We start from the raw sequence: 24,937 nt of genomic DNA on the forward strand, positions 1-24,937 counted from the left end.
GATGAGAGGATCCTACACTGTGTAATGGGGATGGTGGAGATGGAACTGAGGGTGCACTGTGCTCTCAGCACCGGGGTCCTTGCAGCCGCCCCTGCCTAGTGGCTGTGTTTCCTGGAAAGTGATGGCTACATACTGCTCTCTAGTGAGCTGGATCTTTCTCTATCGCCTTCATATTGCTCATTCCAGACTTTTGGGAAAGTAAACAGAGTAAATGAGGGAGGCAGAGCAAAGAGGAGAACAACTAAAAATCTGTCTGTTTGAATGTCTGAGTGTTTCCTATAAGCCACTGTTTTAGAATTCTAAAATGTGATTTTTCATAGAGATGTGAAAACATAAAGATTATGCTGCATGTATTGATATATATAATCTCAATATCCCCTTTTGGTAACCACTGTTCTTCAGTCGTATCTAGTTTTGATCTCCTGTTAGACAAGTGAAAGAGTTTTATTTCCTCTACTTGAATCATTATACTTGTCTTTTATAGTCAGTCCAAAAAATATTACAGTAAGGCAAGGTAAATTTGGTATACATTTGTTAGGTAAAAATCAAACTGCACCACAGAGTGCAAAATCATATACTACTGATAATAACAGTATCTCCCAGGGTTGTCTTAAATATAATTAAGATGATCATGTGTAAAGCACTAAATGCCGTGGTGAGAACAGTGCCTAGCACAAAGGAGGCATTTGATAGATACGGAACTATTGTACAGTCAGTATCAGCTGTTATTCCCTTCTCTTCCAACTGCCCTTAGCATTGTTGTATAAATACAAAAAAAAACCACCATGGCTTTTTTGCTCTAGCTGGTTTTCTCAGTGGATAGAGCATAGGCCTGTGGACTGAAGAGTCCTGGGTTCGAGTTCAGTTAAGGGCACGTACCTAGGCTACAGGTTCCTCGCCAGCCCAGGCCCTGGCCAGGCCCATGCAGGGGGCAACCAATTGATGTGTTTCTCTCACATTTATATTTCTCTCTTACTTTCCCTCTCTCTTCCACTCTCTCTAAAAGTCAATGGAAAAATATCCTCAGGTGAGGATTAAAAACCAGGGCTTTTTAAGCTGTTAAGTGCCAGGGGGTTACACTGCATGCAGATTCTACTCAGTCCTTGTGTGCTTGCTGTATGTGCATGAACAAAACTATCAGTTGCCTAACTTATTTCATCCTCCAAAATCCTGATGTAGTAGCTAGTATCATTCCCATGTTACAGAAGAGGAAGTTGAGGCACAGAGAGGTTAGGCCATTTTCCCAGTGTCACACTACATGTAAGATGAACATGGAATTTATTTTCTAAAATGAGACTTTTGAGAGTGATAGGGGATGCCATTCATAATTACACAAAACAGGGATAAACTGAGACTGCCCCCACAAAAAATTAGAACATTATAGTTACCCTAAAATACCAGGGTTTTGTATCCAGGGCCCAGGTACAGAGTCCACACTTAAGCCATTCTGGTTAAGCGCCCACTTTCCTTTACTGACCCTCCTTTGTCCATTTGGCTTCCTCCTGCTACATTCACCCACGCACGTTTGCTCCACAGCGTTTTCCTTCTACATGCCTTCCATTATCCATGATGCAACTGGTGTACAAATTAATTAACTCTAACTTGTTTGTGCATCATTCACATAAGAATGAAGAACACATAGTCCCCATCCTCCAGGACCTCGGTAAAAGCAAAAGGTAGAACATCATGGAACAAGGCTAGAAACACCACCCTGCTTGATGAACCACAGGAGGGCTCAGTGGTGACAAACACACACACACACACATACAAAGAAAAAAAAACACCTCTTGTGCTTTTAGAACCATCTGCAAAAATTCCCTATTCTTTCTGATGAGCAAAAATCTATACTGAACATGAATCCTTTAAGAGCTTGGCCTGTAACAGACATGATGCTTTCAAAGGACTGCATATCCAAGGTCAAAATAAAAGTATTAAAATTGCAAAATGAAAATGCAGCTGGTTTTACACCAAAGTTTATCAGTGATGAGTCACCTATTTTTATTACATAAGAGATCAAATCTAGTGTTGTAATGAAAACACAATACAATGAATTTAGGGTAATTCTTGGAGCATTCAAAAGATGTACCTCGCCAGAACTGGTTTGGCTCAGTGGATAGAGCGTCGGCCTGTGGACTGCAAGGTCCCAGGTTCGATTCCGGTCAAGGGCATGTACCTGGGTTGCGGGCACATCCCCAGTAGGAGGTGTGCAGGAGGCAGCTGATCGATGTTTCTCTCTCATCGATGTTTCTAACTCTCTATCTCTCTCCCTTCCTCTCTGTAAAAAATCAATGAAATATATATATATATATAAAAAAAAAAGATGTACCTACTTGTTCAGGGGCACTGTGTTTTTTGAGTTTTCTTCTAAGTACTTTAACTTCCGTAAGAAAAACTTTTTCTCTGCTCAAAGTCACAAATCATCATAGATATGCAAATTAAGACTTCTGTGTGATATCACCGCACAGGTATCAGAATGGCTACCATCACTAAATCAACAAATAACAAGTGCTGGCAAGGATGTGGAGAAAAGGGAACCCTAGTACACTGCTGGTGGGAATGCAGACTGGTGCAGCCACTGTGAAAAACAGTAGGGAGGTTCCTCAAAGAATTAAAAATGCAACTGCCATTTGGCCCAGCAACCCCACTTCTGGGAATATATCCAAAGAAACCCAAATCACTAATTCAAACGAATATATGTACCCCTTTGTTCATTGTAGTATTATTTACAATAGCCAAGATCTATGCCCATCAGTAGATGAGTGTACCGTATAAAAAAGCTATGATACATTTACACATGGCTGTAAAAAAAAAAAAGGAAAGAAATATTACCTTTTGTGACAGCATTGGATGATCTGAGGATCTGGAGAGTATTATGCTAAGTGAAATAATCCAGTTAGAGAAAGACAAATACCATATGATCTCATTTATATTGTGGGGTAGGTGGAGGTAGGCAAAGGGGGAAAAGGAGGAAGGAAAGAATCTTTGATTGGGGCGATGGACACACAATGCAGTGTGCAGATGATGTTTTCTTGAGTTGTATACTTGAAACCTATATGGTTTTGTGAGCCATTGTTACACCAATAAATTCAATAATAATAAAAAAGGCATTTTCTCAGTGTTGAGGAAAGCTGCTCTATCATCTAAACTCCCACTATAACTGGTTTTAATGCAGAAATTATTACAGAACCAAAGTATATAGCTTTGCACTTGTGCTTTGCATTCAGGTCCCTTTGCCAGTCCTGGCGCATATTTACTCTTTTTTTAAAAAATATATATTTTATTGATTTTTTACAGAGAGGAAGGGAGAGAGATAGAGAGCTAGAAACATCGATGAGAGAGAAACATCGACCAGCTGCTTCCTGCACACTCCCTATTGGGGATGTGCCCACAACCAAAGTACATGCCCTTGACCGGAATCGAACCTGGGACCTTTCAGTCCGCAGGCTGACGCTCTATCCACTGAGCCAAACCGGTTTTGGCGCATATTTACTCTTGACATAGTTTAAGACATTCATTTTAAATCATACCTCTTTAGTGCTCACTCAACGTATGAGCTTCCCAGTTCACTAAAGACTATAAATGCATCTAAAGTCTACCTAGGGGTTTTAAACGGTTAAACTCGGTCAAGAAGGGAAATAATTGAGGATTGGATTGGGCCAGGTGTCTGGTACAGGGACTGAAAAAAGCAGGATATAAAAACCCTCTTTAAAGCATTTGTGTGGAAATAGTTTTTCTGGTTAATCAGTGCAGGGTCATAAAAAAACTGCAATGTCTTCTTAAGGACCTTCCTCGTGTGTTTAAGATAAAGATGTATAATTTTAAATACTTCATATTTTAAGGAACATGTATGTTGATAATTTGAAGGCTAACATTTGAATCTATGAAGTATCCCTTTTTATAATGATTTATTAAAAATACCATCTTTAAAACTGCATTCTTACTAAAATTAATGAATAAATGTTTGTTTTTATGTATCTTTATGCTCAGTTCAAAGGACTTTTGTAGAGATTTAATAGTGATCCTAATTTATTTTTATATTCCTTTAATCTAGACTGTGTTCAAAAGTACAATATAGCCCTGACCGGTTTGGCTCAGTGGATAGAGTGCCAGCCTGCGGACTAAAGGGTCCCGTGTTCGATTCCTGTCAAGGGCATGTACCTTGGTTGTGGACACATCTCCAGTAGGGAGTGTGCAGGAAGCAGCTGAATCGATGTTTCTCGCTCATCAATGTTTCTAACTCTCTATCCCTCTCCTTCTCCCTTCCTCTCTGTAAAAAATCAATAAAATATATTTTTAAAAGTACAATATAATCTATATAGTCATAATTAAAAATCCAATGCACTTCTAATTGAAGAATAACTGTATTTTATAAAGAGAGATAGATCCACATTTAAATATAACATTTTTATATTTTTAAGAACATGGTATTATACTAAAATTTATTCAGGATGAAATGATATAGAGTCGATAGAAACTATGTCTTCTCCATTTTTTATTTCTTCTTTCTGTTAAGTTTTTCTTTTCATATATATGGAAACAGAGGAATTATTAGACTTCAAGGCCCAGCAATTTATCTTTCATTATTTTTATAGGAGGAACCAGTTGTGTGACAGTAAAAACAAACAAAAAAAAAACAACCTTCATTTCTCTTCACTAGATTTAGAGCAGAGGTGAAATAAATTTCCTTTAACACCAATAAAACGAAAGTTAGAATGAAGGAGTTTGGACATAGATGAGCTTAGTTTTGCATATTGGATAGAGTTTACAGTAGGACTCCAAAGAAAGAGTGTATTGCAATATAGTGTCCATCTATGTGCAATGGAGGATTTGGACCTTAAGGACACTTGAATTGAGTTATTTTTGGACAACAAAGACTATAGGGTTTGAAAAATGAAGGAAATTAAAATACTAGTAATTTGCCGAAACCAGTTTGGCTCAGTGGATAGAGCTTCGGCCTGCGGACTGAAAGGTCCCAGGTTCGATTCCGGTCAAGGGCATGTACCTGGGTTGTGGGCACATCACCAGTAGGACATGTGCAGGAGGCAGCTGATCGATGTTTCTCTCTCATCGATGTTTCTAACTCTCTATCTCTCTTCCTTCCTCTCTGTAAAAAATCAATAAAATATATTTAAAAAAATAAAAATAAAAATAAAATGAAATACTAGTAATTAGAGATGTTATCTGAAAACAGGACTTAACATTCATAACTAATTTATGTATTCCCTTTCCTTCACCATTTAGTTACAAAATCCATTTTTAGGCTTATTATATCAAACTAGAGGCCTGATGCACAAAATTCATGCAAGAGTAGGCCTTCACAGCCACAGCGGCTGCCTCGATCCCGCAGCTGCAGCCCCGACTTCATCTGGAAGGTCATCCGGAAGGACATCTGGATGGTTTTGGTCAATTTGCATATTAAACTTTTATTATTATAGATTACAGGCCAAATGAAATTCCATCTGATGCTGATAATGGATGTGTAGAATAGCTTAAAAGTGCTTTAATAAAGTATAATAATACATACCCAATTTAATTTGGAACTCAGCCAGTAGTGCAGTAATATATTTATACAACTAATATCATTAAGATCTTCATTTTAATCCTCCCTTGCTTTAAATTACAAGTTTATTTAGAATGAAATCCACTTATGAGGAGCCTAATGGTTTCTTACTTTTGCCTTCCTATTGTGATAGCTTTTAGAGATTCCCTATCATCTTTCCATTTAAATCCTGCATGGGGCACCTAAAACCAATGTAGAACAATTATGGTCCTATGTAAAGGTTATAAAAATTACATTACTTAATTGAAATGTATATAATTAATAAGTGCTTAAGTATTTATCATCATAGTTTTATTATATGTAGTTTTATATGTATTTGTTTATATATATATATATATACACAATAAATATGTAATATTGTTGAGTACTTATAATAAAACATATATCCAGCAAACATATAATTAATAATTTTTCAATATGTTAAAATACTTATTACAAATAAAGACATAATTTTTTATTCATATATATAATATTTATTTTTTACTTTCAATTGTGGGGTCACAGTTTAAGAATTGTTTGTTGTATTTGTTTACTATTTCTGCATGTTATATTGGTTCTATGGTTATAGCATTCATGGTGCCTCATTATGTGCATTCTGACAGTCTGACCCCCAGAGCAATATGGCTTTGTTTTCCATGTCTTCATGACATTCCACCTAATCCATGAACAATTTTTCCCAAAGACAATGTTCAGATGTAAATACAAAAAAAAATGTTCTGAATATAAAGTTTAGATTTAAATGCAAAATTTAGTCTGTGAGTCAAGTGTGTTAATCAAAATATTTAACCAAAAAAAAATACAGCATGAGCTTCGAACAATTGAAATGGAGGCCTCCCACAAATAACCTGCCTGGTGGTACCTGCTGGTACTTTTCGAATATCCACCCCACCATTGACCTTCATTGAATGATTCCTGCCAAAAGCAACAAAAACCCAGGTTGATAAGTAAAAGAATTAGCAACCTTAATGCATATTGTTTCATAGAAGAAGTGTCCGTTTTGTAACTCTGATAAATGTAATTTTGGCTTGAAATTTTATTTTGAATATACTATATGGTTTAATATGATCACATTTGATTGCTCTGGAAAGTTTGAGTTGACATTATTACTTTTTTAATAGTGGCTAGCATTCAGAAGCTTCCTGCAGCCTCTGTTCTGACGGACATCAACTTCCCAATGAAAGGACGGAAGGGAATGGTTGACTGGGCAAGAAACTCAGAAGATAGAGTAGTCATTCCAAAAAGCATTTTTACTCCTGTGTCATCAAAAGGTATGTATGTGAGATAACTTGGGTTTTGACAACATATTTCTGATAAGATCATTTAATAAAAGTCTATATTGTTGTATACTTGAAACCCATCTGGTTTTATTAACCAATGTCACCCCAATAAATTCAATAAAAATATTTTTAAAAAAGAAAATATTCTTAAACAGGATGCCAAGTATAGTATTCCATGGAGCCTAAGGGAAAAAAATAAAGAAATAATAAATATTAAAAAAAAATTAAAAGTATAAAAATAAAAAAGTCTGGTCATAAATCTCCATATATTAAACAATTTAGAAACAGTCACTAAACTAATTTTGTACAAGAGAAAACTTAAATTTGGTCTTTAAATCTCTCAATTTACTGGAGCAAAGGATCTATTTAAATGGAAAAAAAATACAAGTGCAAAGTATAGACCTAAGCTTGACATGGTCAGGTTTCCGTATTGACAGGCTTATCCCATTGGAAAGCCTGAGGCTTAATGTTTTAGCTTCAGGTAATGAAAATGTCTTGCATTTTCCAGGCAAAGTCATTTTTATTTCTTCCACCTCACATTGGTTATGGTTTGAAAATATTCTTTTGGTCTATAAAAACAGATTTAAGAAAAAGTTAAGTTTTAAGAACATCTTCGTTTGTCTCTAAAATTAATGTCATTTTGGACAGTGACATTGTGGTCTTAATTCTTACCTTGGAAGTTTTGACCTCATGACGTAGAGCTGCAAAAGGAGAATTGGCTGTCTTTCCTCATATCTTTGGGACTTTAAACTTATTCGCTATAATGATAGTTTCTTCTCTTAACCTGATGAAGGAAGGTTACTTCAAAGGATGGTTATTTTCTGACACAAACCCACTAACAATACATCTTTTAGAGCTTCAGTCCATGTGTGGAGTGTGGGGAATAACCTTCCCATTCATGGTTAAGAAGGCATTTCTTTTACCCAGCTTTCATCAGCAAGTCCTGGGATCCCCTTGTAATTAGTAGATTAAAGTTTTATAAGACATAGCATGTTTCTTGCTGTTTTACTAATATTTTAAAATTTTATTCTTTCTAGAATTAGATGAGTCATCCGTATTTGTTCTTGGAGCAGTCCTGTACAAAAACTTAGATCTAATTTTGCCCACTCTGAGGTAAGCTGCAAAGTAATAAGCTGTTATAACCTTTGTACATTATTCCAAAAAATGTAATTATAGCTCATTCTATGAAAGTAGCCTGACAAGCTTTGTTAATACAAAAGGCTTTTCCTAAGTGAAATAGAAAATACCAATTTAAGGAAGAGCTTATTAGCATACTATGCATTTCAAAACAATTAGAAAGGATGATTTTGGTCTGTGAGTATAGTCCTGCAATTCTTTTGTGACTAATCTTGACTTGTCTTAAGACTGAGGAGGAGACAAAAAAAACCAAACACCTCAAGTCTTTATAGAGGAATGGTTTGTTTTAAAATTAATGTCTTCTCTATTTATTTGTACATAATGGTACTGTTCATAAACATTGCATGAAATTAAAAGTGTCATGATGACTGGGAATACATGGTTTTTTCCTTCATTTGCACAAGATCTCAATTTGTTTCTAGATATATACTCAATTATAGTCACATTAAGAAAAAATGCTATTGTTCAATTAGAGTACTATTTTTGGAAGAAATCTTTTCATTTCTTTTCTCCCAGTCATTAAAGAAACAATTACAAATAGTAATCCTACCAACATCCATTTGTTTTATCTATTGCCTTAACTAACTTACCTAGTTTCACAGAAGGCATCACTTGTATCTATGGATGGTTATGTTACCACTCATGGTGACCTGTCTCCTCCATCACGCCTCATTTTGGAGGACTGAGATAAAGTTGTATTTCAGTTAAACAAAGCCACAGTTGCAGTGAGCTCTTACTCATACCCTCATGAATACAACTTCACATTTTTAGGGAGGAGAGACTGTGAATGATGTGTACCGTTATACCAGGGGTATAACAAATGGTCTAATAAATAAAACCAATTAGAGTTCAGTCCAGCAGAAAAAGGCCTCCCAAAGAAGCAACTAGGATTTTGCAGCTGCAGTGAGTAGTCACAATTCTTTGGAGAAAGTCTATGTACAGCAAATTGCAGTATAGTTGGTGAGTCATCAAGAGTCCCACTCGAGACAATGCAGGTTCTCCTTCATCTACAGAGACATTTATGGGAATTTAGTCCTCTTTAACTCTCTTCTCTGGGTGGAATTTGGGCTTTCTGAATTTGAATAGGTTTGTAACAGGTTTTCAAAACTAATAAGTTTACTCTCAACTTTTCCACTGGCTTTATTAAAACACATTGGTATGTACAACTACCCACAGATAAAACTGCCTCTACCCTTGTGTATGATGTTCATTTGAGGGGAAATGAGCTGAAGTTACAAGTAACCACCAGATACTCTATGTTACATACTTATTTCCACAGGGAGTTCACTTGTGTAAAGTTCATCTTTCAAGAATTTGAGACACTTCTTTAAATCAGACGACTTGGGTTTTCATTCCAATTTAAAATAACCAAAAAATGATAAACTTGTCCAGTCACTGAGTAATCATCTGCCTTCAGTTCAACTTTAAAAATAGAAGCACTTCATGTGCAATTTCACTCTATTTACTGCTGAGGGGTATGGTGAATGCAAATAAAATATTCACCATAAGTGATTTAGACTGTGAATGAATTTCCCCACATGACTAACAAAGTTGTGTTGTGATTCATCTTGTTTTGTGTTATACCAGAGCTCCATCACCCACACAAATGAAATCAGGTCATTCCAAGTTTCATAAACCAATACAGTCAAGGGAATTGGAAATGTATCTAGGGATATCAGCTTTTTGTAAAAAGAAAACACATTTACTTAGCATTTTAACATTGTTTTAAAAGCATGGCAAAGGCAGTGGTCACTACAACTGGTGGGTAGATTAAAGGATGTATTATGGGTGATTTCATGGATAAAGCGGGGAGCCATTTGGAGCTTTGAATTTCCCCTAATATCCCTGTGAGACAAAGAGATTCAGATTAGCCTTTGAGCAAGTCACTGACTTTTTTTTTATAAAGTGGGGTTTACCTCAAAGGTTCTTTCCAACTTCAAAAATCCCCTATCTTTATTATAGTAAAATTATGAACTTTTTAGAGTTCTGACATATTCCTTAGCTTTAAACCCTTGATAACCTTTGAATAAGAATTATAACTATGTATACCAACTTATACTTTCTGTGTACAAAGTAATTAGGTAAATGACTATGAGAAATCAATATTCACATTTAGATTCATTGACCAGAAATAATGACATAGCAAGCTCAAGATGAAATATTTAAGTACTATTTGAAAAATGAAATATTTGCATTTACTTCTTATTTTCTTTTCTTTTGTACAGTAGAATAATCTAAGTGAGCATTTTTAGGCTTGTTATTTTTTCCTTTTCAAAAAGTTGTCCTACACAGTTTAGTGAGTAATTGTACCAAATATAGATCTTCTACATAGAGTAAGCCTTTTAATGGGTAAGGGTGATATTTTGTTTTATAGTCATTCGATAAACATTTACTAAGCAGCAACCCTGCTAACCTTACTATCTTAATTCTTTTAAATTTCCTGAAAGGTCAAAATTCCCAGAACAATGCTTAATAAATTATAAAGGTCCAAGAAATGTTTACTGGAATAATTGTCTTATATGATAGGACATCCCATATAAGCCATTTATAAAAATAGAGCACATAGAAATTTGGTGTTTAAAATATGAAAATATATTACATACATCTTGTTTATTGTCTAAATTTAACTGAATTAAACCCAATAGGAAAGGCAATATTTTCTCATTCAAATTTTAAAAAATATGTATAAATTTACTCTATATGTTTACTTATTATTTACCAAATTTCAATAACACACTTTCCTCAGTGATCATTTTACTAATTATCTGTTGACATTTTCGCAGCCAAGTTTCCCATACACAGAATAATGTTAGGATTCTGTTAAGTTTCCAGGGATTTTATATTTTGATATACTCATCTTCAAAACAATACTTTGCATAATTTTCCTCATGGGGACTGGAAAGAAGAACTTCATGTAATGTTTTGAATAGATATAATTTAAAATTTTTCCTTCATACAAAGACATAAATAACTGCATATTGACTCTTTTACTTAAAATTTTCTTCTCTTGCCCTAATATACATGTAGCTATTCTCTCTGCTGTAATTTTTATGTTACTGCTTGATCGTCTTTCCTTTTACATAAAGCATATTCAAATTATCTCTTCCAATGTAGGAAATATGCTCTACTCAAGTCCAAACTAAATATGTGCTGCTATTGTCAGCCTCCCACTTTTATTCTTCTTCAGAAAAATTTCTTACTGTATCGGTTTATAAAACTTGGAATGATCTGATTTTATTTGTGTGGGTGATTGAGCTCTGATGTAACACAAAACAAGATGAATCACAACACAACTTTGTTGTGATTAAAAAGCATAGAACCAGTGGATATTAATGCGGCGAGGCCCTTTAAAGGTTAGTACCCACCAGAACTCTAATTTTTAGATGAAAGAACTGAGCTCCTTATTGCTTCAGTGACCTGCCCAAGCTTATATGTCCAGTAAGTGACTGAGTTCTAATCCAACTCCAGTATTCTGCCTGCCAAAACCAAGACTCTCGTCTATGAGGCCAGCATCCATTCCTTTAATCAGTACACCCATGGACCTGTATATTAATGTGTACACATATGTATCTTCTGCAGAAAACCTTGTAAGGCCCAGGAGGAGGTGGCCATGTGTGGGCAAGCTTGGGTTCACCTTGGTGGCCCCAAGTCAAGCTACTGATAGTAAGGCTAGAGGCTGTCACTCTTCCACCCCCTCAAGACCACTTTTGGGCCTGACAGGTGAAGGCTGGCCAGCCTGGGTCAGAGGGATAGTTAGGGGGAGGTGAGGGCACCTGCACACAGGCCCCACTCAGGTCAAAGAACTAAACCATTCACAACCTGGCAAGCACTTCAGCTGCTGGTGAGGTTTTTAAACTGTAATAACCTTTTAGTTTGGCAATATCAAGATGCTTTAAAAATGCATTGCCATTGATATAGAAATGCCACTTCTAAGAACTGACCTTCTGGAAATTATCTCTAAGGAAAAAAAGGTGCATCCACGCATACACTTAAGCCAAAGAGGTCAAGAAACAGTTGTAAACAATCCACTTTCTGATTCATTTAATAAAGTCAGGTTTTGGTTTTGTAGGAAAATCACAATACTTTTGAGTGTGGGAGTAATGTGTAGTTTTCCTGGTAAGACATGGAGAAGATGTAATCCTGTTAAAAAATAATAAGCACTTTAATATAGCTATTAACATTCAAGATATTGTGAAGGATCTAATTAAAATTATATGCAAATTCCACTATTATTAAAATGCCAGGAAAAATACAGCTGATCAAAAAACAACTGGTGGCTGTTTGAAAATTATCTTTTAAAAATGAACAAATTCCAATAAAGCAAAATCACATGAATTTGCTGTCAAGTGCACCAACCTAATGGAGATAAATCATCCTGAATTTTTTCATATTTAGGAAATGGAATTCATTAGAGTTTCCAATATTATGGGAATTAAAAGCAATCAGGAAAGCAATTGTACTAAGTAATATTGAAAATAATAAAGAAGTGAAAACAATCACTTTTATACCAATACTTCCTGAAGGTAATCAACCTGAAGTAGTCAATTCTCTCAACTGCCCCTGTTCTTCAGTTTTAAGATCTAATCTTTGAAACTTGCTTCTACATTCTGAGTTTGAAATGAAATATTGTAGTTTTGTGATGGTCTGTAACTTTTAATAATGTCCTACCATGAGGAAATTAATATCATCTATGAGGATAACAGTTTGCTTGGCTAATGCTTTTAAATATTTTAGTATTATATATTCAGTATATTATTTACAAGAATATGAATTTAATTTAGCCATATCTATTAAAAGTGAGTTTAAATCCCTGATTACTTAACTTCTTTGTAGTCCTAAGTGTTAACGCCCTTTAGCAAACATAATTTCAAATTTAGTTTTCAAAGCTCTGTTAGCCTAACCCTAACCCTACATTTTAGCAGCCATGAGCTGATTTTAGTTTTATAAACAAATGTATGGAACTTAATAATTTTGATGAAGTTCCAAGTACCTAGGACATATGTGAAACCATCTATTTTATTTTGTTTTTATTAAAATTAGGGGGGGAGGGCTTGTTTAAAACAATTAGGAAAACTCTATTTAGAAGTTACATGAACCCTAGCCGGTTTGGCTCAGTGAATAGAGCATCGGCCTGCAAACTGAAAGGTTCCAGGTTTGATTACGATCAGGGGCACATGCCCAGGTTGTGGGCTCGATCCCCAGTGGGGGGCTTGCAGGAGGCAGCCAATCAATGATTCTCTCTCATCATTGATGTTTCTATGTCTCCCTCTCCCTTCTTCTCTGAAATCAATAAAAAATATATTCCAAAAAAAGAAGGTACATGAACTATATTCTGAACATGGAAAGAGGCTACTCTAATTTTAAAATTTTTCATTAAATGATAAACATCTTTTTACTGTACTTTATCTAGTTATACTTTATTTGAACATTTAGTTCCATAACCCTCTCCACTGATATATCTCCTGTAATTGCATTTTTCTTAATGTGGTAAGACACACCTTACATGAAATTTACCCTCTTAACTATTTTTAAGTGTACAGAATAGCAGTGTTCACTATATGCACCTTATCGTGCAACAGATCTCTAGAAATTTTTCATTTCATAAAATTGAAACTCTGTACTCCTTGAACAATAAGTCACCTTTTACCATCTCCCCTAGCCCCTGGAAATCACCATTCTACTTTCTGTTTCTAAAAAATGGGACATTTTAGATACCTCATATAAGAGGAATCATGCAGTGTTTGCCTTTTTGCAACAGGCTTATTTCACTTTAGCATAATGTCCTCAAATTTTATGCATGTTGTAGCATATGACAGCGTTTCTTTCTATAATAATCCTGTATAATAAAAGCCTAATATGAAAATCAACCAAACGGCAGAACGACCGGTGGAACAACCAGTTCCTATGACACACACTGACCACCAGGGGACAGATGCTCAATGCAGGAGCTGCCCCAGCCCGTAGGCCCCAGGCCAACCAAGGCAGGTGCCAGTGCCCCCCCATCCCCTGATCGCCCCACCAGTAACCCTGCAGAGTTTGGTGACAGGCGGCGGTGGTGGGGGCAGGGCTGGCAAGCGGGCAGTGCCAGGTCGGCCAAGGCAGGTGCCAGTGCCCCCCCCCCATCATCCCTCCAGTAGCCCCACAGATCATTCCATCTGCAAACAGAGATAATTTTCTTTCTTCCTTTCCAATTTGTTTGCTCTTTATTTCTTTTTCTTGCTTTGGTAGGAATTTCAGTACTATATTAAATGGAAGGAGCAATTGATGGCATTCTTGCCTTTTTCCTGATCTTGCAGTGAACACTTTCAGTTTTCCACCATTGAGTATGTATAGTTGTAGATTTTTCATATATGGCCTTTAGTATGTTGAGGTACATTCCTTCTATACCTAATTTGTTGAGAGTTTTTTAACATAAAAATGTTGATTTGTTTAAGTGCTTTTTCTGTACCAATTAAGATGAACATACATTTTTTTACCTTCATTATGTTAACGTAGTATATTACATTGACAGATTTTCGTATGTTGAACCATCCTTGCATCTCAGCAATACATCACTTGATCTTGGTGTATGATCTTTTTAATGTGATGTTGAATTTGGTATTATGTTTAGAATATTTGCACCAATATCTACTAGGGATATGGGCCTGTAGTTTTCATTTCTTGTGATATCTTTGTCTGATTTTGTTATCAGGGTAATGCTGGCCTCATAAATGAATTTTGAATTATTCCCTCCCCATCAGTGCTTTGGGAGAGTTTGAGAAGAGATTATATTTTACATGTTTGGGGGAATTCTTCAGTGAATTAATTTGATCATGGTCTTTTTGTTGTTATTGGGTGGTTTTTGATTACTAAGTCAATCTTACTATTTATATAGTTATGTTTATTTCTTCAAGAATCAGTCTTGGTAGGAATTTGATTTCTTTTAAGTTACTCAGTTTATTGACATATAGTAGTCTCTCATGACCCTGTTTATTTCTGTAACATCAGTTGTAATGTCTCCTCTTCATTTCTGATTTTTCTTATTTGAGTTTTCACTCTTTTTTTTTAAAGTTATTCTAGCTAAGAGATTATCAAATTTGTTGGTTTTTTTTTAAAAAAAGCAAACAAACCAAGTCTTAAGTTTGGTTGAAATTTTCTATTGATTTTCTCTTCTCTATTTTATTTATTTATGCTCTAATCTTTATTAATTTCTTTCCTTCTGTTAACGTTGTGTTTAGTTGTTCTTTTTCTAGCTGCTTGCAGTGTAAAGTTAGATTGATGATTTGAGCTTTTTTTCTTTGTAAGTGAAGGCATTTAGTCTTATATCTTTTGATCTTCATACTGCTATTGTTGCATTCCATATGTATTTGTATGTTGTGTTTTTATTTTCATTTGATTAAATATATTTTTTAAACTTTTTTTGTGATCTCTTTTTTGAGCCATTGATTGTTCAAGAGAGTATTGTTTAATTTCCACATATCTGTGAATTTTATAGTTTTACATTGATTTCTAGTTTCATTCCACTGTGGTCAGAAAGAAAAACTTTTTTTCTTTTTTTTAAAATATATTTTTAATTATTTCAGAGAGGAAGGCAGAGGGAGAGATTGAAACATCAATGATGAGAATCATTGATCAGCTTGCCTTCTGCATGCCCCCTACTGGGGATTGAGCCTGCAACCCAGGCATGTGCCCTTGACTGGAATCGAACCTGGGACCCTTCAGTCCGCAGGCCAATTCTCTATCCACTGTGCCAAACCGGCTAGGACTGTTAAGGCCCTTTAATGACTCACCTGTGATCTATCCTGGAGAATGCTCTATATGCATTTGAGAAGAATGTATATTCTGCTGCTGTTGGATGGAATGTTATATATGTCTGTTAGTCCAAGTGTTCTATAGTGTTGTTGAAATTCTCTGTTCTTTTTTTTTATGCTATCTGATTAACCTAACCATTATTCTATTATTGTGTTACTGTCTTTCTCTTTTAAGTCTGTCAGTGTTTACTTCATATATTTGGGTACTCAGTTGTTAGGTACAGGTATGTTTATAATTGTTATATCTACCTGGATAATTGACCCTTTCATTATTTTATATATTTTTTTATTTGTCTCTTATTACAATGTTTCGACTTAATGACTATTTTGTGTGCTACAAGTATGACCATCCTTGCTCTCTTTTGGTCATCATTTGCATGGAATATTCTTTTCCATCTTTCCGTTTCAGCCATGTATGTCCTTATACCTAAAGTGAATCTCTTGTAAACAGTTGCATTGCATTTTATAATCACTTTTTTGCTTTCTTTGAGATAGGCTTCATAGATATCCTTAGTAACTTAAGCCTTTATTTAAAATGTGAAGAATAACTTAGGTCTCCTTTGAGTGAATAACTCTACCCATTTTTAAATGTTACTGATGCCAAGTAACACAAACTTCAAGGACAGGAAAGACTGTTATTACTCTAGTCATGAAATGCATTTGGCTGTAGATCAGCTTTCCTAGCAATGAATACAAATGTACTAGGAGACCCGGCCAAGAAGCATTAGTAGATCACAAAGCCTGACATAAGGAGCCAGCTTTTCACTTATGCAAATTAGACTCAGTTGATTGAATAAATTAAAACTAATTTTGTACAGTGTACACTTTTTTAATAGAACCTATTGCATAATATAAATTTGCTGATTTTTCCTTCATTGAACATTTTGATACCATAATATAATTACATTTTAAATCGACTTGATCCAAAGTTTGATTTTTTAGTATGTGTTTACTTAATAAGGCATTCAAATATTTTTAGCACTAAAATGTGCCAAGCATAATGCAAGTGAGGATATATAAATGCTAGATACAAATATTGCCCTCATGGAACTTCTAATCTTGTGGAAGGGGACATATCATAGCATTAATGGATGCAGTAGTAGAAATAAGTGCATGTTAGTAGCACAGGGTGGGGGGTAATCACATAAATATGATAAGAACATTCACCTGCATAAATATATTGACATACATCCTTTCCCAAATATATTCTAAATAAGCTAACACACACACACACACACACACACACACACACACACACACACACACACTGAAAGCCATAAGGCATATCCCTTCCTCTAGGGACCATCTCCATCAGGCCAGGTGAGTAGCTGATGAACCTGGCTCAGAGTAACATACCCTACAGAAGGCTGCTTATCTTAGCTACTTATCTTTATCTTGCTTCCCACAGCCCAGTTTCCCAAAGTCAAAATCCCTACATATCTATACACACAAAGAGATCTTCATAACTCCCTTGACAAATTTATAAATTTCTGGGGTTATTTTTGTAAACTATCTAACTTTTTAAATAATACAAAATATCTGTATGCTATATATATCCTTCTCAATGAACCTTACCATTGATTGACTCATTTAGTATTAAATGAAATACTGGAAACATGAGAGTGGGAGGGGATCAAGTACAAAGAGGCTCAAGGAAACTGTTGAGGGTGAAGGAGCAGTTGTCTGTCTTAATTTGGTGGTGGCTACATGATAATTACAATTACCAAAAGCATTATACTCCCCACTTAAAATTGATGAATTATATTATCTGCAACTAAAGCCTTAAACAACAAAAATGAGGAAAAAAAGTAAATAATTTTGTCTTTGAAAACTGTTGAGTTCCCAGAATTGTACATGTTCTATAGAAAAGCAGGTGGCTTATAGTAAATCAAAAAGGGGGGCTGAAAAATATATTCTATATATGTATATATATCCTAGATATTTGTATATTATAAATATTTATATATATTTATTCAATATATATATATATTTCTTCAGAAAGAAATATACTCCTTCAAAAAGCTGAAAGTACAATGACATCTTTAAGTCTCTAAATAATAGTACATGTATAGAATTTTTAAAATGTTGGATGAAACTCTATATGTGCAAGAAGGACTTGGTTCAGCTTTATGTGTTTATATTTATGTATAATTTTTGCAGTTTGTAAATATAATTATCTTTAAAGTTTCTCTGTGAGTGAACTATACATGTTACGATAGTTTGAAAGGCAAATATGTTCCGTACACTGAGCATAATGAGATAAAGAGGTGGCCTGTAGATCTCCGTCACTGACATGAATGATGGTCAATAATTATCAACAGCATTTATTTATATTTAAACTCTACTTGCTTTCGTGCTACACCACAAATTCATCTTAATGAATTTGGAGATAGTCTTAAATGCCAGGACAGCACTTTGCAAGAAGAATATTTGGTCTCCTGGAGAAAACAAACAAATAAACAAAAAACCTGTTTGATCCATCTTGAGCTCAATGGATTATATTCATTTAAAGATTACCTGAAAGTTTAAATTCACAATCCATCTCTCTTATAGGTGAATCAGATTTAAGTAATTGAAAGCTTGACAGTGCTATTGCTTTTTCATCTTTCCTGCATCTAAAATGGTAGCAGTCAGCAATAGCTTCCCACTTTCCAAAATGTTCTAATCCACACAGGGTTTGTTTATAACAAAAAAATGAACTGTTCTTTCCATGAATAATAGTTTAGTATCATGTTTTAAATCTACTTGCCCTATTTTTTTTTTTGCTTAGGATTTATTTATTTAACTATCCCAACATGTATTAAGCAATAGGAATTTATATTTGTCATCAGTCCCTTTTCCTTGTAATCATTATTTACTGTGTTTCAGAAATTATACTGTCGTTAATTCCAAAATCATCGTGGTCACAATAAGGCCTGAACCCAAAACAACGGATTCGTTCCTGGAGATAGAACTAGCTCATTTGTCTAATGTAAGTATTATTCACTTGCTTGTAGAATTTGTCTTTTAAAGAATATTACCAGTCGTGTTTTAACCGATAAGACCATAACACATTTTCTAGGCTTTTTAGAGTTGCAATTTGTTATGAGGATATGTATTTATAGAAGTGAAATGCCATATTATTTTATGCTTTTGTTCATTATAAAATTTTCTTCAGTTTACCTGAGATAATGGAAAATTGTTTATCAGTGTACACATCATTATTGGGCTCTGAGCTAGGCAATGGGGGAGATCATGATGAATAAGTACACGTCTCACCACAAGGTAGAGAAGACTGCCATGTAAATACATAGATTTAATACAGGGTGGGGCAAAAGTAGGTTTACAGTTTTTCATATAGAAAATAATACAATAATTAATAAATAATAATGCAATGATAAACTTTGTGTTTCATGTACTCACCACTGTAAACCTACTTTTGCCCCACCTTGTATTTTAGGGCTTGACAATATGACTCTCAAATTATTTTAAGGAATGACTACTAAAAAGAGAAGGAATGCTGAAAAAGAATAAAATTAAGGGAAGCTGTCCAACCAGATTTTAATATATATTCCTGGTTCAAGAATGAATAGGTCAATGGGCAAAAGAGAGAGTCCAGTAACCAAGTTAATATATGATACAGAAATCATATCATATCAATGGTGAAAGTAATTAATTATTATTATTTGGACAACTGTTTAATCACTTGAAAAAAATTAAGTAACCTAGATACTTACTATATATTAATGTAACTTCTAGAGACAGTAATATTTGAAAGCAATAAATATGGTATGATATAAAAATGCTGCCCTACAAACTTTTCTAATTGGCACCCTGGGAATAAGAATTACAAGAATGCTAGGAAAATACATGGGCAAATAATCATATATTCTTCAGGATTCTACACCAAAAGCAAAGATTATAAGGAAAAGGAATGCCTTTACTACATAAAATTTAACACTAATCCTATCTAATAAAAGACAAAAGGGTAATTAACCGTACCTCCACTACGCTTCCCATTGGCTAATCAGTGAGATATGCAAATTAACTGCCAACAAAGATGGCGGCCGGCAGCCACACAGCTGAAGCCAGCAGGAGGTTTGCTTGCTCCAGTGATGGAGGAAGCCAAGGTTCCTTGCCTGCCACGGCCGGCTCTGAGCTCCGAAAGCAACAGCTCCAAAAGCAACAAAGTTTCAATTATAGAAGCTAAACAAACCCCAGATACCTGCTTTCAGCCAGCCGTGGCCTCAGAGCTGGGAGCTCCAGTGACTGCAACAGAGTTTCAATTATAGAAGGTAAATAAATCCCAGAATAAAAAAAAAATAAAGAAAAAAAGGAGAGGCTGGGAGCTTCAGTCGCAGGACAGCCTGAAAACGGCCCTCAGCCCCTCACCCAGACTGGCCAGGCACCCAGTGGGGACCCCCACCCTGAAGGGGGTGTGACCAGCTGCAAACAACTATTAGCCCCTCACCCAGGCTGGCCAGGCACCCAAGCAGAACCCCCACCCTGATCCAGGACACCCTTCAGGGCAAACCAGCCGGCCCCCACCTCTGAACCAGGCCACTATCTTATATAGTAAAAGGGTAATAGGCAAACTGACCCTAACAGCAGAAAGACTGGGAATGACTGGTCACTATGACACACACTGACCACCAGAAGGCAGACGCTCAATGCAGGAGCTTCCCTCTGGTGGTCAGTGCGCTCCCACATGGGGGAGCTCTGCTCAGCCACAAGCCAGGCTGATGGCTGCCAGTACAGCGGTGGTGATGGGAGCCTCTCTTGCCTCCTCAGCAGCACTAAGGATGTCTGACTGCAGCTTAGGTCTGTTCCCTGCTGGCAAGTGGACATCCCCCGAGGACTGTCGGGCTGCCAGAGGGATGTCTGATTGCCAGCTTAGGCCCAATCCCCTGGGGAGCAGGCCTAAGCCAGCAGGTGGTCATCCCCCGAGGGGTCCCAGACTGTGAGAGGGCACAGGCTGGGCTGAGGGCCCCCCCCCCACCGAGTGCACATATTTTTGTGTACCGGGCCTCTAGTCTATACTAATAAAAGGGTAATATGCTAATTAGACTGGGAGACCGGTCATCTTCCTACCATACGGCTTCCTTCCAGACAAAGCCACGGTGGTGTAGGCCAAGGCAGAGGCAGTTAGGGGTGATCAAGCCAGCAGGGGAGGGCAATTGGGGGCTATGAGGCTGGCAGGGAGGGTAGTTGGAACCATGAGGTAGGAGGGGAGAGCAGTTTGGGGCCATCAGGCCAGCAGGGGAGTGGTTAGGTGGTGATCAAGCTGGTAGGCAGGCAAGTGGTTAGGGACCAGAGGTCCCAGGATTGCAAGAGGGATGTCCGACCGACCTGCCTTCTTTCGTCTTTCTGGTCCCTCTTCCGGTCACCAGCATTATTGTGCAAGCTGAGGCAGTGGCAGTTAGGGACAATCAAGCCAGCAGGGTAGCAGTTAAGGGTTATCAGGACAATAGAGGAGGGCAGTTAGGGGTGATCAGGCCAGCAGGGGAGGGTGGTTAGGGGTGATCAGGCCGGCAGGCAGAGGGGTTAGGGGCAATCAGGTAGGCAGTCAGATGAGTGGTTAGGAGCCAGCAGTCCCAGATTGTGAGAGGGATGTCTGACTGCCAGTTTAGGCCTGATCCCTGCAGTCGGACATCCCTTGAGGGGTCCCGGATTTGGAGAGGGTTCTGGCCTGGCTGAGGGGACCCCCCCCCCATGCACAATTCCGTGCACTAGACCTCTACTTTAAAGATAAATGGCAGAAAAAATACATTTTCAACATATTTTTCAAACAAAATATTTGTATATCATGTTAAAAGCTTTTATAAAACCTCAAATAAAAATTATATATATAAACTTACCAATAGTAAAGGAAGCAAAAGACAAGAATAAATTTGCAAAGACATTATATAAGCAATAAATAATATTATGCCAATATTACTAGCCTCATTAGTAATGAAGAATTGCTTGTTGGCTACTATTTTTGTCATAGAATTGTCAAATATAAAATATTTATATTCAATACTAAAGTTGGTGACGTTTTAGAGAAATTAGGCAATTTTATAAATTCTTGTTGAATAAACTATGCTAATTTTTCTGAAAACCTTTTAAATGTTTCACCTTTTAACCATCAATTTTAAATAACAGAATTTGTTCAAAGGAAATAAAGAAAAATTTGTCAGCATTCTTATTTAACTATTTATGATAGCAAATTATTTTAAAACCACCTAAATACCCAGTAGAAATACATTTATTGTCAAGTTAAAAATACATTAAGTTGCAGGCAGTATTTATAGTTTATATAGGCTGGGACAAATGTAGTTTTACAGTTATCTATATATAAAATAATACAATAATTAAAAAAACAAAACACTGTAGATCACACACAACAGTATGGTGATTACCAGCGGAAAAGAGTCAGGGAAAGTAGAGGAGGATGTAAAAGGGATAAGTAGTGATGGAACGAGACTTGACTTGGGGTGGTGAGCACATAATACAATATGCAGATGATGTATTTTAGAATTATACATAGTTTTATTAGCCAGTGTCACCCCAATAAATTCAATAAAAATGAATAAAGAAATAAAATAAGAATAAACTCTGTGTTTCACATACAACGGTAGGCCTACTTTTGCCCCTCTCTATATGTGGGCAACAATAGAAGTTTTAAACATAAGACAAAGGAGAGTTAACTCTAGGGTACTCCAGAGTAGGAGAATGGATGGCAGCATTTCAAAGTGCTAATTTAAGGGTCAGAAAAGGCTTCTTATAACTACCTAGGTGCTCCAGTGTTCTAAATCTAAATACTCCATTCCAGAATGACAAGAACCCTTTCTTAAATCCATACAACTGCAACTGAAATTCTTTGCATTTTGTTCAGTCCTTTTTAGAAATTTAAAATATCTACTTATCCCTTATATAATCTCTTGGAATACTTAAGTCATTAATGAGGAGGGGCAAGGAAGGTGATTCCTGTTATGGTTTTCGTAATTATATGTTTACTAGAGGCCAGGTGCACGGATTCGTGCACTGGTGGGGTCTCTTCGCCTGGCCTGCGGGGATCAGGCTGAAACTGCTCTCTGACATCCCCCAAGGGGTCCTGGATTGCAAGAGGGTGCCGGCCAGGCTGAGGGACCTCACTGGTGCACGATCGGAGCTGGGGAGGGACCGTGAGAGGGCTCCAGGGTATGTCTGGCCCATCTCGCCCAGTCTCGATCACCTGGACCCCAGCAGCAAGCTAACCTACTTGTCAGAGCGTCTGCCCCCTGGTGGTCAGTGTGCGTTATAGTGACTGGTCCAACAGTTGAACAGCTGGACACTTAGAATATTTGGCTTTTATTATATAGGATACTTCCAATATTAATGTAAGCCAGTCTCCTGTGTTGTGTACACATAGGTTTTTCTTATTCCTTAAAAAAATTTTATGAAGTTTACTTTTACATGCATTGTCAAGGGCGGGGGAAAAAAGGACACATATGTAATACCCTTTGTAATACTTTAAGCAATAAAAAAATTAAAAAAAAATAAAAAAAATAAAAAAAAACAGTCTTGGTTTATAAACAATGACAATTATCTTTTTTGTAAACCACTTTTTACTACAATGTTTCAGGCTTCCTAAATTGTTTAATGAAAATATCAAATCTCTCAGCAATAACTTTTACACATCATAATTAATAATTAACCTATTAGGTCTTTTCCTACTTTTGTCATACTGATTCTAACTTTGAGAGTGTGTTTGATCACTATACTATCTACTTCCTCAAACCTTAGAATAGCCATGATTTCCTCACTGCATTGAAACCTGGGAAATAATTTTAACATTGCTTTTGAGTAAAGAATTTGTTTCTTTGTATGCTTCAAATTTGTTAGCACTGGCAGGTGTGGCTCAATATGTACACACAGACATATACACATGCACATGTACACATACCCATCATTAGTCTGCTTTGGGTCTGACGGGTCTGAACCTGCTGTGACTTTTTAAGGTGGATAATGTCCCTTTAAAATGAGTTAGAAAAATCAGTTATCTTAGTGATCTGGTGCTTTATTAACATTGCAAGCTGTAATACACATTATTTTTCCAAATAAAAAGTCTTTCTATAGTTCCATATCTCATGAAGAGATGGATTGGACTGTCTGGCCTGCAGTTTTTGCAGTCTAATCTTGTTGTCATTCTTTTTATTTCTTCCTCTGAGCAACAACTCCAATGGCCTCGTTAGGGTGATACTGCTATCTTTCAGGACTGAAAAAATGCACCAGGTTTATTTGTAATTTTCAAACTGCTCATATTCATAAGAGATCTCATGGGAACTTGGACTTGTGGGAGTGTGTATTTTTTTTCCACATTTGCTTGCATATGAATAGGATCAATCTAACAAATTAAGGAGTTTGTTTTATGTGCATAAACTAAAATTAATCATCAACCATGGCCTTTGTAAATAATAGTGGGAAACACAATGGAAGACTGTAATGAATGTGCTTGTTAACATTAGATAAGCGTGAGAAACAATGAAAAGATATTCCAACATTCATCAGTGGGTATTTTTATGAATATCAAAGGCTGATAATAACCTAAGAAATTAAAAATCACTTGGCAACGCTTAAAGTCCAGGCTTTGCATCTATAATTTCTACAAAGTATGTTTGTATACCTTTACTTTTATTTATTTTTATTTTTAATTTAAATTATTTATTATTTAAAGTATTATATATGTCTCCTTTTCCCCCCATTTCCCTCTCCCCAGCCGCTCCCACCCCCCAGCACATGCCCTCACCTCCCCCTACTATCTGTCCAATGGTTATGCTTATATGAATGCATATGCTTACTTTTAAAATTACTTTTCTACCCTTGTTTTTTGTCCATGTGGAAGAAAGAGATTTCTGATAGTTTGCTTGTGTAAAGCTCTTGGTAATTTTAAAGGAGTGTCATGAAATGCTAACTAGACAAGAAGATTGATGGCTCTGCCAACAGCTAAAATTGAGATAGAATCATTCTCTACTTTACAGCTATTTGGGGGTGTATCCTAAATTTCAGTAAGCATTCTTCTCCATTACATTTCAAATTCTGTTTATTTTTATTCATAATACATAGCTAATATTCTTCAAAAAGATTTAGAATAATTATTCTGTTGTTGGAGAAGGGCTCAGCAAACTTTTTCAGTTAAGAATCACATAGTAAGTATTTTAGGTGTCTGAGCC

General features: G+C 36.1%; 1 protein-coding gene across 2 annotated transcripts in view; it reads left to right on the plus strand.

Annotated features, from left to right (window-relative positions):
• ADGRB3 (adhesion G protein-coupled receptor B3) overlaps positions 1–24,937 on the plus strand; it is a 677,464-nt gene that overhangs the window by 346,532 nt on the left and 305,995 nt on the right. For both annotated transcript variants that reach the window (XM_006089322.2, XM_006089323.3), the window contains 3 exons: positions 6,679–6,828; positions 7,875–7,950; positions 18,633–18,735. In XM_006089322.2, the coding sequence (XP_006089384.1) occupies positions 6,679–6,828; positions 7,875–7,950; positions 18,633–18,735 (329 nt within the window). The remainder of the gene's footprint in view (positions 1–6,678; positions 6,829–7,874; positions 7,951–18,632; positions 18,736–24,937) is intronic.

The sequence above is a fragment of the Myotis lucifugus genome, unplaced genomic scaffold, assembly GCF_000147115.1.
Source record: "Myotis lucifugus unplaced genomic scaffold, Myoluc2.0 scaffold_59, whole genome shotgun sequence".
In the NCBI taxonomy this organism is placed as follows: Eukaryota; Metazoa; Chordata; class Mammalia; order Chiroptera; family Vespertilionidae; genus Myotis; species Myotis lucifugus.